This window comes from Erpetoichthys calabaricus, chromosome 15 (assembly GCF_900747795.2).
Source record: "Erpetoichthys calabaricus chromosome 15, fErpCal1.3, whole genome shotgun sequence".
Taxonomy (NCBI): Eukaryota; Metazoa; Chordata; class Cladistia; order Polypteriformes; family Polypteridae; genus Erpetoichthys; species Erpetoichthys calabaricus.
Window position 1 is genome coordinate 93,435,526 of NC_041408.2, and position 15,735 is coordinate 93,451,260.

Genomic DNA, 15,735 nt, shown 5'->3' on the forward strand with positions numbered 1-15,735 from the left:
GTTCAAGCGTGACGTGTGGCCGTGTGGTTTGTAGATGTTGTTGTCCTAGTGAGCCCTTCATTTTTATTTCAGCCAATTCCAAAACAATATCCGGCCTGCTGGAATTCGAAAGCAAGACTGATGCGGTGGAGGCTCTCACCGTTTTGAACCATCACCAGATCAAGGTTCCAGGTAAGCATCCTGTTTTGCTCCTCTTCATTTTCTTTATTTATTGAGCTGCCACTTTTATGGAAAGAGATTTAAAAATGACACCGACAGATTTTTATTTTTTATTGTTTTTCGCTTTACATTGTGAGATCTTGCAAGTGAAGTCATTTGCACAGAGTCACATGGCCAAGCTGTCAATGGGAATTGAACACAATAGTCCAAATTTGAGAAAGTTTTGTTTATTTAAATATCTTTTTTTCTTCCCTTTATTTTCTGACCATTTTGCATTGCTTTTGCTACTTATATATTAAGGAGTGGAGGGAAATATCTGATTTGTGCAGTGCTGTGAACAAGTATTTGCCCCCTTCAGGTGCTCACTTTTAGTGTTATTTGTCATGACAAGTCAAGCAAAATGAGCCCTTTTATTGGCTAACTGAAAAGGTTTTGAGGCAACTCAGGCCCATTCTTTGGACAAGATTGTAATATTTCTAGTTAGTCAATAAAAGGGGTCATGTTGCTTAACTTGTCACTGTATACAAGCTTTTGAGGCAGCGCAGGCCTTTTCTTCTGGCAAGATGCAATACAGAGACTGGAATTCCCTGTGTTTCTGTAGACATCAGGACGGAGACTGCATTGGAAAACCGGTAAGGTGGGTCAACTTAAATGTTAAAAAAAAAATGAATAGCCTTCTCCAGGCTAAGGTTCATTTAGCAAGAGAGGAGAACGACATATTAATAAACAGCTTATAATCTTTAGACAAAATGTCAAATTAGAGACTGGGAACAACAGGACGCATAGGGACAGCGTTTTAAAAATGCCACTTGATACACACAATGATCGGCCACAGCATTAACACCACCTAACTAAAATTGTATGGGTCCCCCCCCCCCCACACCACCTCTGAAGGTGTCCTGTGCAGCGGACCCTTTAAGTCCTACAAGTTAATAATAATAATAATAATTCTTTGCATTTATATAGCGCTTTTCTCACTACTCAAAGCGCTCAGCAATTGCAGGTTAAGGGTAAGTTGCGAGGTGATGCCAGTACATCCCACAGACGCTCGATCAGATTGAGATCTGGGGGATTTGAAAGCCAAGTCAACACTCTGAACTCTTCGTCGTGTTCCTCAAACTATTCCCTGAACAGTTTTTTTTGCAGTGTGGCAGGGTGCATTATCCTGCTGAACGAGGCCACTGCCATCGGGGGCATACATGTTCTGCACCAACCTTTAGTTAGGTGTGGTGCAAGTTAAAGTTTAACACCCGCATAATTCTTTAATAATAATTCTTTGCATTTATATAGCGCTTTTCTCACTACTCAAAGCACTCAGCAATTGCAGGTTAAGGGTCTTGCTCAAGGGCCCAACAGAGCAGAGTCCCTATTGGCATTTACGGGATTCGAACCAGCAATCTTCCGATTACCAGTGCAGATCCCTAGCGTCAGAACCACCAAGGTCAGGCCCCAAGGTTTCCCCAGCAGAACATTGCCCAGTGCATCACACTGCCCCCATTGTCTTGCTTTCTTCCCATAATGCATCCTGAGGTCATCTCTTCCCCAGGTAAATGCCGCACATGCACCTGGTCGTCCACATGATCTAAAAGAAAATTCATTAGACAAGGCTACCTTCTTCCAGTACTCCATTATCTAGCTCTGACACTCATATGCCCATTTGTAGGTGCTTTGGGTCATGCAAAGGGATCAGCATGAGCACTCTGACCAGTCTGTGATCGCTGTGTGTCCTGACACCTTTTTCTTTCCTGGCCATTCTGAAAATTTTCAGTAATTTGTCCTCCAGTAGCTCTTCTGTCAGATCAGAGCAGACAGGCTGGCCTTCATGCCTCCCATTCATCAATGGACCTTGGGCATCCATGACCATGTGGCCAGTTTACCAGCTGTCCTTCTGGTAGGTACTAATCACTGCACCAGACCTGCCGTTTTGGCAGTCGTCTGGCCATCTCAATGTGGCCCTTGTCACAGTCGCTCAGATCTTTACGCTTGCCCAACACGTCCCCTTCAAGAACTGACTCTTCACTTGCTGCCTAATGTATCCCACCCCTGGACAGGTGCCATTGATCCTGCCTGTCCTGTCACAGCGCGTCATCTTCATGATTTCACACACTCTAATGTAATTTGTGATTTATGGACCAAACCATCGAAGTGTAATCCACTTGGTTGACAGTTTCAGTTCCAGCTACTACTTTGCTGTGTGACTCTGAGCAGGGGTCTTGGAAAGTTTAAAGGAGTTGAACCTTTTCAGTTTAAACAAGCAGAGGGGACCTGATGGAAGTCAGTCAATCAGTCAGTCAGTCAGTCAGTCAATCATTATCCAACCTGCTATATCCTAACACAGGGTCACGGGGGTCTGCTGGATCCAATCCCAGCCAGCACAAGGCAGGAACAAACCCCTCCGGGCAGGGTGCCAGCCCACCTCAGGGCACACACACACACACACACACACCAAGCACACACTAGGGACAATTTAGGATCACCAGTGCACCTAACCTGCATGTCTTTGGACTGTGGGAGGAAACCCACGCAGACACGGGGAGGACATGCAAACTCCACACAGGGAGGACTCGGGAAGTGAACCCAGACAGGTCTCCTTACTGCGAGGCAGCAGTGCTACCCACTGCGCCACTGTGCCCCACCCCTGATGGAAGTGTTTAGCATTATGAAGTGAATTAGGATCTGTGTTGGTACTTCAACAAGAAACCTGGGCGGTTAAACTGGATGCTACAGAAAATGAGGGTGTTGAGATGGGTATGTGGAGTACCAAAGCTTGACAACATCAGGAATGAGAGAATCCGTGGTTAAAGTTGAAGAAATCGCAAAGAAAATACAGGAAAGAAAAGGGTCAAGTGTTACAAGCATGACATGTAGGGGAGAGGACAACCAAAGAGAAAGTGGATGGGACTGCGTGACGGGGAACTTCAGGGACAAAGGGGTATGGGGCAAGGCAGATGAAAGTGGAGGAGGCTGTCCATTATAGTGACCCACGTGAGAGTGGGAAAAGCTTAGGAGGAAGAGGAACAGGGGAACACAGGTGGAAACTTGTTAAGGGAGGTGAGTACAGACAAGTGGAATGAACTACCAAGGAGTGTGGAAGAAGGTGGGACTTTAAAACTTAATATTTGGAGAAATTGGGAGGATTGGATTGGTGAGCTTTGTTGGGCTGAGTGGCCCGAGTTTTTCTAATGTTCTACCAGTGGGCAGGTGGGGTGGTGCCGAGCAGGTGGCCATTTCCTGATCTGGTCAGTCGGCGGGTAATATGTATGCCAATAGGGTATCGTGTGATCTGTGGGGTACTGAGTACTCCATTTGATTGCCCGGTTCATCTTCTGTGTCGGTCCTCCCGCCGCTGTGTCCATTTTATTCCTTACAGCAGTTGGTACTCAGACTTCCATCAAGTCTCAGCGAGGCTTCCCAAGTCGAGTTCTTCCATCTTCCGTCAGACTTGACCCCCTCTGTGTTTTCTTTTCTTTTCTTTTTTTTTTTCCAGATGGCTGCAACCCGTACACCTTGAAGTTGTGCTTTTCAACGTCTTCTCATCTATAAGAGAGGGGGAGAGAGGGGGTCCATGTTTGGAGTTTTGCAAGTGAAGCTGCTGTTGCTTCTTCTTGCCTTCACGCTCCTGTATGGTCTGCCTGCAGAGGAGGAAGAGAAGAAGTGCAAAACACTGAAAACCATAACCCGTTAGAGAAAACAAGAAGTGATCAAACACGCCACCCCCCCCCCCCCCACCCCCACCCCCTACACACAAAGCCCCCCCAAGCCCCACCACCGCCCAGGGCACAATCAGCACGGAGCATGCGAATGAAACGCTGCCACTGTCAGTGTATACAAGTGACCTTGTACGTTCCATGTCTGTGTGCACAAGTAGAACATTCCTCCAGGTGTGAGCTTCAGCAAGGACCGTCCTGGGAATGCTGTGGCCAGTGAATGTGTGAGCGAATGCCTGACCCGGAGACCACGGGGGATGCGCGGCCTGTTGTCTCATGTTATTAGTTTTATTTTGAGCAGGTACTTCTGAACTGGATGACGTATTTATGTCCTTTTAACCAATTTATGTTTAATTTTGTTGTTCCGTGTCCTCTCTGTGTTTTGGGTGGGTTGTGTTTAGCATGTTTTTCCCCTGTATGAGAAATTCACTTTTAGCATGCGAGTCATTAAAAGCCTTGGATAAGTTGAGTCTCTGCACTGGCGTGTTTGTGTCTAAAAGGCCTCCGGAGATGAAGGGAGAAAGGCGGCTGTGAACCGTCGTACCCTACGCCAACTCTTGGGAGTCGGATGGGTGAGAGCGCAGTGGGGTGAAGGAGTCCTACGGGCGTGGCCAGTGCTTCCATTTGAGCCTTTCAAAACTGGTAGGGAAACTGTGGAAGTGCGGATGTCGGGATAGACGGGTGCCATCTTGTCTCGACTCGGACTTTGCTTGGAGATGCCACCTGTATGACACAACAACAGAAAAAGATTTGGGGTTCAACCCAGCACCGTGTTCACTTGGTTTGCAAATGAAATTTCAACAAGTTCAGACATGAGTTTAAAATGGAACTTGCCAAGATGGTGGAGCTTCTGGTTTTCAGCCTTGCGGACGGGAAGAGGCGGGTCCAGGTGGACGGACACCGGAAGTGATGTCAGAGCTGTCATAGCTGTCAATCATCCAGTCTGCAGAGAGAGAGGGGCGGCATTAAAACAGCGCCACCTCCTGGTGTGGCGGTATAATTACAGTCACTAGAGCCCTTCAGCTGTCCCCAGTGCACGCGCCTGTGACACACCATAGGCCCATTCGGCCTGCTGTTGTAGTCAATGATGCCACTTGGCTCTCCTCCGACATCGTGGCCATTGTACGCCTCTCTCTCTTCCTTCCCCTTACCGAATATGTGGTCTACTTGTTTCTCTTTGTGTGTGGTCTGAAGACAACATGAGACAGTTGGGAGGAGTGCGACTTAACAACAAAGATGACCAGACGACATGCACGAGTGGGCCCAGCGGTGGACTGGTGCTCCTGCTTTCCATCTCATTCTTCCAGGAACTTGGGCACTGCCTTCAGGTAAGCAGCAGGTTTGGAAAAGGTTTCCAGGTATGTATGGATAAGAAGTTCCAAATTATTAAAATAATAAATAAAAATTGTAGTGGGGAATCGGCAGAAATATTTCTTGAAGTTTGCCAAACTGCCCAAAACTGAAAATTATAACCAGCAAGGCAAAGTCATTTGGGTTTGTTCTTATAGAGCGTTCAGAGTTGTGACAGATTTGCCTAAAAGTGTGCAGGGGGCACAGAGTGGCCAGTTTATTAGGTACCCCCTCACTCACATTCTCCATCCCAGTATGTCATTTGATAGCGGTGTGTGCTAGAAGTCTGTGCAGACCAGCGTTTCCAGCATCCGTACGTGTTCATGGGAGTGTTGGGATGGGCAAAACGAGTGACTTTTTGAATGAGACACGGGACCCCACACCAGGCGTGTCTGTTCTGACGATCACAGAAATGGCTGTCAGCCACTTTTTTCACTGAGGGTAATTTAATGATGGAAAGAAGTGCAGCCAAGAACGTGCTCGAGATGAAAACCAGAGAAACGCACTCCTGTCTTTTTTTGTCTAAAGCCGAGAGCAAACAAAAATCGGAGTCAGTGCTGCTGTTGCATTGTAGCCTTCATTTGAAACCTGAAACACTCGGAAAGTTGGTTAGTAAAGCCTGCCGCCCGACTTCGACTGTTGTACTAATGAAGGTTTAGATGACGAGATTACATTTATGTGGCGCTTTCTCGCCACTCACAGAGCTGCAGACAATGCGTAGTGGCATCCACCTGGATGGTGTGACGGCAGCCATTTTGTGTCGGTACCCTCACTACGCATTCGTTATTAGAGGTGGTGAACATGCCAGTTGCACACACACACACACACACACATATATATATATATATATATATATATATATATATAAATAAAATAAATAAATAATATATTTATGTATGTTATTTATTGGGCGGCGCGGTGGTAGCGCTGCTGCCTCTCAGTAAGGAGACCTGAGGTTCGCTTCCTGGGTCCTCCCTGTGTGGAGTTTGCATGTTCTCCCCGTGTCTGCGTGGGTTTCCTCCCACAGTCCAAAGACATGCAGGTTAGGTGGATTGGCGATTCTAAATTGGCCCTAGTGTGTGTTTGTGTGTGTCCTGCGGTGGGTTGGCACCCTGCCTGGGATTGGTTCCTGCCTTGTGCCCTGTGTTGGCTGGGATTGGCTCCAGCAGACCCCCGTGACCCTGTGTTTGGATTCAGCAGGTTGGAAAATGGATGGATGTTATTTATTTATATTTAATATAATATGTACACTATATTCCACCCTTGAAAGTTTAAGTGTGGATCCAGCCTAAGAGACCTTGGACAGAAATGAGGCGAAAAGTCACAGGGACATTGTGACAGTAGAAGGAGTTGAAAACTGGCACACTCAATTTTGTGCCATGCTAGTTATGGTTTGACCTCCCGTCTGAATTGTCTGCCCACTGGTGGACTTGAACAAACTAAGACCCCGTCTATCAGTGCTGCCTGCGTTGGTCATCTTACCACTCGCAGTGCTGTATGGCACCCCACCGTCTACGCTACCGTACTTCCAGTCAAGTGGAGGACATGCGCTGGAGTGGACTCGAGTGCCAATCTGACTTGTGCTGACCCTGTGCTAAATTTATCTCCCTCTGCCTCCCACAGCTGGCACATTCCATGCCTTCCATGTGTCTCCTTGGCACAGGATTAAGGGCGCCGCTGCTCAGATGAGAGGGGCCTGCACGCCAACGGTGGCCACTGACTGGTGGTGACCTTTTACTGTGCTAAGAAGGTGAAGTTTGAGTGCACATTCTGTGTGAACGTTTGTAGACCTGGGAGTTGCAGTGCCTCACATTGCTGCCTCACAGCTCTGTGGGTTAGTGGGTTTGGATCCTGGCCTGGTTGGCATCGTTGTCACTTGTCCTTTGCCTGTGTGGATTTTGACATCTCAAACACGGGTGTGTTAGGGTAATTGGTAGGGAGGCGTATGCTTGCGCAGTAAGAGGCCACGGTGACAGCTTGGAGGTTTTTTAGAAAGCCTTCATTACGAATACACTTTGCCTGTGTGACATCAGAATGAAATGTCTGACATACCCTACGAGTAGAAGTCATAGGCTTGCTGGAAAATCACCAGACACGTCAAATTACGCAGCTGCATGACAGTCTTGAGTTCTCCTTTTCCTGACCGATCACACCCCAAAAATGCCGTGCTGTATGAGGGGTTTACTGGTACAGCTGCACACTCGGCTCTTTTGGCGTTTTTCTATTCTGTGGTGGTACGTAAAACACGAGACCTCACACTGACGAGCGCCTCTTCTTTATTTGTGGTCCACAGCCCCCACGTTCCTTTTCTCAGGGTGAGTCGCTGGGTACGTCCGACTCGATGACCGCTGGTCACCATGGTGTGCTGCCAGCTGCATCTGACTGGCTAACGTTACCTAAAAGAAGGCTGAGTCTGAAAATCCTTGGAAAAGTCGTCTAATGTAACGTAGCCTTAAGGCGGGTAGCCATTATACTCTGATCAAGATGGCCCTGCCGTCTGAAGAATTCAGATCGGCCTCGTCAGTCAGGCTAGTTCTGAGTAACGGACGAAAGAGCACATGGCCAGTGGCAGAGGCCCTATGGCCTACACGTGGGACTCCCAAAGACTGATGCGTATGTCCTGGAGCTCCAGCACCTGTCTATCCCATCGCTATACGGGTTTGATTCCCTCACCAGTATAGGGATGACCATGCAGCTCCAATCGAGGAAGTATTCATTGTTGGGGGGGTCGGGGTTCACCTACACCTGGAATATCTTGGGTTCTGAGCTACTGAAGAGGCCAGTGATGAAGACTTGGCTGGACTAACCATTGTCGTCATAGTTGTCGTGTCTATTTGCGTGAAACAACTCGGCTTCTACTGAGCGGATTTTGTTGAAATGTAAACAAATCGGGTTTTAGTGTGCCAACCATCTCTAGCAGGTCGGGCACACTGCTGTCCGGTGTTAATATGAATTCCTCAACTGCTTGGGCAGTGAAGTCACAAAGCCTTTGGGAGGAGGAGCCTGCCAAGTGGGTTTGACTGGGGCAGCCCCTTCTGATTGGATGTGTTCAATACATAAGGCAGAAGCCACACCCCTGCCCTGTGATTGGCTGACATTACAGGAGGTCCTGGCTACACAAGCTCTTCACTGTGGTCAGGTCTGCTGTCCTGGTCACCGACAGTGGGCTGCCATCCCAGCCTGCTTGTTCTCCACCCTGTGCCCCCGTTGGTTACGTTTGTGTGACGTCCTAAGAGGTGAATGTGACCAGTGACTGCCCAACTTCCTGCCTTAACCCCGGTGCTACCTGGAGACGCAGTGGTCTGTGAAACTGTTAATCCGACAAAGGGGCACACAATACGGCCAATATACTCAGCCATGCCCTAATTGACAGTGAGTTTGGGTGACGTGTGGATGGATTTATTTATTATAGTCCTTCATTTTCTGTGGCCAGTACGGTTGCTGGAAAAGTACCAAAAAAAAAACATCTTAAAATAGTGCGGTGCCAGCATTTTGAGATTTTTCAGTTCCAGAAGTCAGTGCCAGCTTTCCTCTGAACAACCTCCTTGGTTTGCTTCAACACAATTGGAATTTCAGGGGGGATCACTCCCCACACCTGCCCCTTATTAGTTTGATGAAAGGGGGACTTCATTGGGACCACCAGTCTCCCTCCATTGCTTGAGTGTGTGTAGCGTGGCGAGTAATTGCAGGATGGAGTAAGACCCAGTTTGGAGTTCCCTGCTTCAGGACCGTCATGGGGCGTAAACTGGGAGTCCCACAGGTACCTAAAACACTTCCAAGGTTGGCCACTAGAGGGGGGAGGAAACACCATAAAAATACCCTGATTAGGAACACGAAGGGCTGAGAAGAATTTTTAAAAAATACAAGGTTTAGTTTAGTAAAAAAAAAAAAAAGGCAGTGCAAACCCCCAAAGCTCTGAAGAGCACAAAGGAGAAAAGGAAGGGCGATAGACAATTGTGTGGTCGAAAACTGCAGAGTTCCAAAAAATAATAAATAACAGACCCAATCGGAAAGCCAGAGGCGAGGTCAAAAACACCGTAAAGCTTAAAAAAAAAAATCGAATCGTCACTGTCACAAAATGAAATCCAATGACAAAGCAGAGGGTCGAAAACCCAGAAAACAGTATGGTGGTGCAGCGGTTAGTGCTGCTGAGTGTAGTCAGTGCCCTTAGGACCCCACAACTGGTCATCGCTCGGGTGCAGTTTGCATGTTCTCTCCACGTTTGTGTGTCAGATATGCTAAGGACGTGCAGTTGAAGTTTACTGGGCCCTAAATGGACTCTGGCCTGCGATAGACTGGCGCCCCTCCTGGGCAGTTTCCTGCCACGTGCCCTGAACTGGATTGAGTGGACTCCAGTCGGGTTAGGCTGCTTCTTTCATATAAATGGGCTGGAGGTGAGGGGGACTGGCGGACAATATGGACTTGCTGTATAAGGAGGTGGTCCGGGGTGAGCCCTTCTATTTCTGGAAACCCCAGTCCTTTAATGCTTACTAGCCAGAGTCTCACCCTGTCCAGCTCCCTCAAAACTACAGCAGTAGGCTTTAGCCTGCCTAAGCCCAGAAATGGGGTAACTGGATAAAAGTTCACCAGTAAACTTAAATGTTCAAAAATGCCTCACCAGAAGGGAGGAACTGTTAACAAACTCTGACCAAAATGCAAACACTTCACCTTTATGAATGAGAATTTTTAGTAAAAGAATGAAGAAATACCAAGAAAAGCTCACAAGCATTAAAAGAAGTGGCGGTTCGAGTGGGTGGTCCCACGTCATCGTCCCTCACTATCAACACAGACGCTCCACAGGGCTGGGGGCCGAGTCCTCCGCTGTGCTCCCTCTGCACATCTGTAGCTGCACACGACTCTAACGTCAGGTTGACAGACAGCTGTGGTAGGCCTGATAGACAACAACAATGAGCAGACTTAACTGGATGAAGTGGAGGGTCTGTCACAGTGGAGTCCGGACAACAGTCTACTCCTGAGTGGACTTTGGGAGAAAACAGCAGAGGCACCACCACCGCCTCCTCAGCACTCGGGTGGAGAAGGTTGGACAGTTCCAGATATCTCGGTGTCTGCATCACAGAGGACCTGACATGCTGCAGGCCCACTGATAATCCTTGGTGAAGAAGGCACAACAACACCTTTACCACCTTAGATGCCTCAGGGATTTCCGGCTACCCTCCCAATTACTAAAGAATTCCTACACGTCCACCATTGTAAGTATTCTGACAGGAAGAATCACAGCCTGGTTTGGAAGCCACAAGGCACTGGAGAAATCAAAACCCATCATCCTGCCAGTGCTGCCAGCATTGTCCAGGTGAGAATAAGCCTTGTGGAGCAGATGTTGTAGATAATTGCGTCCTCCACTGCAGCCTTTGTTTGATAGTCAAACTGCAGGGGGTCCCGGTGGTCCACCACAAGAGAACTCATACAAGTGGTGACGAGCCTCTGAAAGGGCTTCATGATGTGAGATGTCAATGACGCCGGGCTGTGGTCAGTAGGTGGAGAGGCGCCTGCCTTCTTTGGAACAGGAATAATGCAGGATGTCCATAAAGAAATAAGCAACAAAAACTACATTTTGTGAAAGTTGTATTTAAACTCACGTTGCGTGTTATTATTATTCTGTTCGTAAGAATTCCTTGTGAATGCTTTCACACCAAGTCAGTGTGTTTTGTCAGGCGTGTCCTGACTCACCAGTACAAGAAAACCCCCGAGTATGCGATGATCTACCATTCTGATGTCTAGTTGTGGAAGATGTCAAGCTTTTTTTTGGGGGGGGGGGGGGTCTCTCCCTCACAGCTCCCTGAATTTTTGGCCCTGTAGACCCAAAGACTTCTCATTATTAGTCAATTTTTGGAACCATATTCGGTGCAGACAAACACATCCTTACAATGAAGAGTAAACCAATTGGTGAAGGAAGGATTTGCAATTGACCCCAGGGGTCCCCCCAACTCCAAATGGGAATATGAGGGGTTTTACAAAACTTTGGAAAAAAAATAAGGATTTTGGTAAATCGGGCACGTGGGAGTGTCATTTTTTGATGCTGTTATGAAGTTGCCTATTATGAATACGATCATATTTTTTTCCTCTTTATCGGTGGTCCTAGCCTTCTAAGAGCCGCTCCCAGAAAGTTCAAAATGACAAATTTCAAAGCTCTGCATGTGGGGTATCGTTGTAGAGTATTTCAAGGTCAGTGATTATGAATATGATGTTATTTTTGACCCTTCATTAGTGATCTGTCCCCCCTATGGACTTCTATCAGAGGGTGACAAATTTAAACCTTTAAATTGGCGCAGACATTTTAATATTTCAAGTATCTGACGCAGTTCTTCTTGTTTATTATGCCCTTCTACCCCGTGAAGTAAATCATTATATTTATAAGGCACACCCCATACTCAAGCGGTTTACGTTACTTGATATTTTCCTTTTTTTCCGTCAGTCCGTTTTTCTTTGAGAGGTGCAATCCGATCTCTAAACACAAGGATTCAGTTCAGAAGACACGGATTAGTGTTCCGTATGAAATCACATGACGATAAGCTTTTTTTTCATCCATATTCATGCTCATAATTATTTCAATGGAAGGATGGATGAGATTTACTAGGAAACGCCTCCTGGTGCCCGCACCGTACCTTATGACTGCGTGTCTTCTGTCCGCTCGACTCGTCTGCGTTACAAGACGGAATGCGGCGTATCATATGCAGTCACGTGAGCAGTAAGCGCTGCTGTTGCGGGTCAGCTGGAGTCACGTGCTCCGTGCTCTCCGCTCATTCGTCACTCGGAGCCGAAGAGTCCTTATTTACGCGCGACACGTGCGGCCCCGTTTAAACACGTGGGCAGCGCGGCGAAGGACGGGCGCAGGGACCCGGGAGAATCCTCGTGACGAGATCGCTCGATAAAGGCGGCGCTCCGGGGTTTGACAATTTTAAAACAGAACAAGATGGCGGAGGAGAGCGGGTTGAGGGGTCGGAAGAATTCCAAGCGGAATTGTGAAAACAACGCACATTACCCAGGTAGGAGACCGCGGATGTTAAAGACAACGGCGAGGACGGACTCCCGGCTTGGCTTAGCTGATGGAGAGGTGTGCGGTTACCCCGCTGGCGTTGTGTGTTTTCGCGCTCCCCCTTTCCCCCCAATTACCCTCTGCCGTCTCCTGATACAGGAGGCTTGCTGCGGCTCCTGGCGTTGGACCGTTGTGCTTCACCTGGCCCGAACTCGGGGAGGAGGGGGATTGACAAGCGACGGTGTCGAGGCGGGTGACAGCCGGTAGAAGGAGAGCAGAGGAGAAGCCTTCGTGTCACGGCTAGCTGTGTTTGTGTCTGCACGCGAGTGCGCGCTATTTCCTTGGCGCGCGATTCGGTCGAGCTCGGTTCGCGCTCTCCGGTGTGGCTCGGGGATCCGTTCGTGACTTCTCCGAGTCGCCGTGCCGAGTGTCGGGTCCGGAACACCGGGACAGCAGAGAAACTGCCGCTCTCCTTTACACTAGTAGAGGCGGGTCGCCATGCTTGTCAACGGGGACGGCCCGTGTCCGCCTCCTTCTCTGGCTGTGATGCTCGTGGCTTCTGCGATGCCTTCTCGTCCCGTTATTTCATCTCATTTTCCTCCTCTTGTTTTTAACTGGAATGTGTTGCCTGGAAGTGAAATTTAACTTCACGGTGTCCAGTCTCGTAATCGTGGCCGAGGCACCGGTTCGGTCCGGCCAGTCATGTCTAACGACAGCTTCCGTAGAAAACCGTTTTCTGTAATTGCAGATGTCCAAAATCGGACAGTGTCCCGCCGTGGGATCGGTTATGCAGAGCAGCGCAGACTTCCAAGACTTGACAGTTTGAAAAATCTGGAGAGACCGGAAAAGGAACTTGGCGGAATCTTTTAAAGGTATTCGAGAATGTTGGCTCACTTGCTAACGGATTGCTGTATATGGCCGTCCCGCACTTGCGATTTGTATTCGCTGAGGTTCAAAAGTGCACACCAGTTGGGCAAGTCCTCGCTGGGTGGTTTTCTGGAAGCAGGGCCACATGGCATAATGAACAGACTCTGTGGCGTGGAGCCTTGCGATTAACTTGGCGTGTTTGGAAGAATCCAGCGGTTTAGGAGGGAGAACTTGGGGAAAAGCCAATTCCATTTCACAAAGTGTTGTGTGAAACATTTTAACTTAACGAAGCCTTGTGTTCGGTGCTACTCTATCAGATCTTTCACTTGGGCTTGGGGCAGCCTAGAAGCCAACCTTATCAGGATGCCAGCCCTTTTGAAACGAATGAATATTGGATTTGGGGGCACACCAGGACCTATCATCAATTAATAAATGAGCGGTCCCTTTAATGGTCAAAATTGTAGACACTTTGTCTGAGAAGTTTCAAAATCTTGTAGCTTTTAGTAAAGGTTTAATGTGAGTACCCCTTTCAGAGTAGGTATTTATATGGATTGTGTAACGTCTGAGCGAGATGTGAAATTTATTTATCTTCAGTTTCCAGTTTGTCTGACCCTGATGAAGAGGGAGTCCCGAACTGCGTCCGCCTCACTTAAAGTGGTGTGAATATTCATTGACTGAAGTTCAAATCCTGGTTATTGTGGCTCTATTGACCCTCTGGACTTTATTTGCGATATGTACGGTAATTAAGGGCTGTTTTGCCCGACCTGCTTATATTTTAAAAAATGTCTAGTAGTTTGGAAGCCCTTGTGTTCAAGTCATAATTTTGAAAGCCTTTGTGCTCAAAAAGTAATGTTGGAAGTTGTTGTACTTTTAGTCAAGAAAGCATTTTCTGATGTGGCGGTTGGATATTTGTGTGCCTATAGTATGTAATATTAACAAATGTTTTTGGTAAGTGACCTGGCCGTTCTTTGGTTTGTATTGCTGGTTTGGTATGTTGCGATTGTTTTTTGATTAATAGTCCCGTTTGTAAGAATGCAAGACATTTGACAAATGAGAGAATACCATTTAGTTCATTTGTTGCTTGTAGGGGTGTGTTTTTTTTTTTTTTGTTGGTTAGCTCATCTCTAAACTGTTTCAATATTTCATCCAGCTCCTCCTCAAAGGTTGTGAAGGTTTTTCCTGCCACAACTCCATGTCTCGGTAGTTTTGGTCCAGATTCCTACTTTTCTTTGCATAAAGATTTGCTTCATGGCTTCAGTCCTAAATGCTCTTGACTTTCAAGGCATCATTTGTTTCGGGCCATTTTAGAAAGTGTCGTTTTTTGTAAGAGATATCTGGTATGGCAGTGAGAAGCCTGAGGGTGTCCTGTCCACAAACACGAACATAATTGTGGTGTATATACTGTATGGCCAAGCCGGTTTGGTCCTGATTAGTGATGTGTGGGCCCCTCTGAATTTGCTTCATTTCAAGTTCTTGAGATGAAGTCAATCTAGTCAAAGATGTATGGAAGAGAACATAAAGCAGAGTTAAGTGGGTTAATGGTGCAATGTTCTTAAGTCTCCCCAAGGGCTGGGGAAGCGTCTGCCAACTATGCTGGACTGATCATTGAGGCCAAAAATGTGAGCTGGCCTCCGAGGCAGGAGTGTTAACCACTGTGCCTTGCTGGGATAGAATTATGCTGAGTCGGCGATACTCGGAGTCCTTTATCTCACTCTGTGTCACCACGACTGACACACCCTCGAAGTCTGTGATTCAGGTAATCCGTGTTCTGTATCTGGGGAGCTGTCACTGTCACTACCCAATCTGTGTTACATAGTATGGAGTGCAATGTGGTTAATGTAGTAGTAAAGGCACAACAGATGTGGAACAACAAGGTATTTTCATAGCGTTTGTATTCTAGCCATCTAATTTACACTGCAAATTTTAATTTCATGCAGGGAGCAAATCTGGCTGGACTTCTGAAAGGATAGTGACTTCATGCATGGGTGTTGTATGACCTTCATTATTCACACATGCACAAATTAGATAGGCCAGTGGGGTATAGTGTTAGGTGAGGTATACTTAGATTACACATGCAGACGTAAATCGGGCAACTCGCACAGATCAGGTCATGACCTCCCCCTCCTGCATGGCTTCTACAGCTCTGTGAGGTCATGGTGGGGGCGGTGAGTTGGCCGTATCTGGCCTCGTGGTGAATTTTCAGGCACAAGAGTTGTCAAGCCAAGGTTACTGGCAAACCTAGCAAATTCATGGCGAAAAATGCTTTGAGTTTTGCCAAGTAACACTCGTCATCACACACTTTGAATTGTTACATCTTGTGATGGGCTTGAACTTTTTGAGGAGAACCGTTAGAGTTGTAGTATTCTGGCTGCAGAGATCCCCCTTCACACCTCAACTTGGTCATTGTTGGTCAGTCTGGAGTTTGCACATTCACACCATACTTGTGCAAGTCCTCTGAAGGTGCTCAGGTTTCCTCCTATATCATTAAGATGTGTATTTGTTATGGATGTGCTCCCTGTCCAGGATTCCTGGATCTGTTACCTCATTCCCCAGGCAAGTTTGAAGATGATTTCTGTGCTCATGTAATGCTTACGTGCCAGCAGCCGTACCACATGCACTTCAGAACAGGTGATCCGCTTGAAGTTAGGCTTGTTTGAG

General features: G+C 47.4%; 2 protein-coding genes across 3 annotated transcripts in view; both read left to right on the forward strand.

The window, feature by feature from the left end:
• Window positions 1–4,335, forward strand: part of LOC114665632 (heterogeneous nuclear ribonucleoprotein L-like) — a 117,017-nt gene extending 112,682 nt beyond the window's left edge. The window contains exons 12-13 of the mRNA XM_028820238.2: window positions 73–171; window positions 3,647–4,335. Of these exons, the coding sequence (XP_028676071.1) occupies window positions 73–171; window positions 3,647–3,702 (155 nt within the window). The 3' untranslated portion in view covers window positions 3,703–4,335. The remainder of the gene's footprint in view (window positions 1–72; window positions 172–3,646) is intronic.
• Window positions 4,336–12,053: 7,718 nt separating this feature from the next.
• Window positions 12,054–15,735, forward strand: part of atl2 (atlastin GTPase 2) — a 113,695-nt gene continuing 110,013 nt past the window's right edge. The window contains exon 1 of one of the 2 annotated variants that reach the window (XM_028820242.2): window positions 12,054–12,220. In XM_028820242.2, the coding sequence (XP_028676075.1) occupies window positions 12,148–12,220 (73 nt within the window). In that variant the 5' untranslated portion in view covers window positions 12,054–12,147. The remainder of the gene's footprint in view (window positions 12,221–15,735) is intronic. The other variant, XM_028820241.2, reaches the window with a different exon arrangement.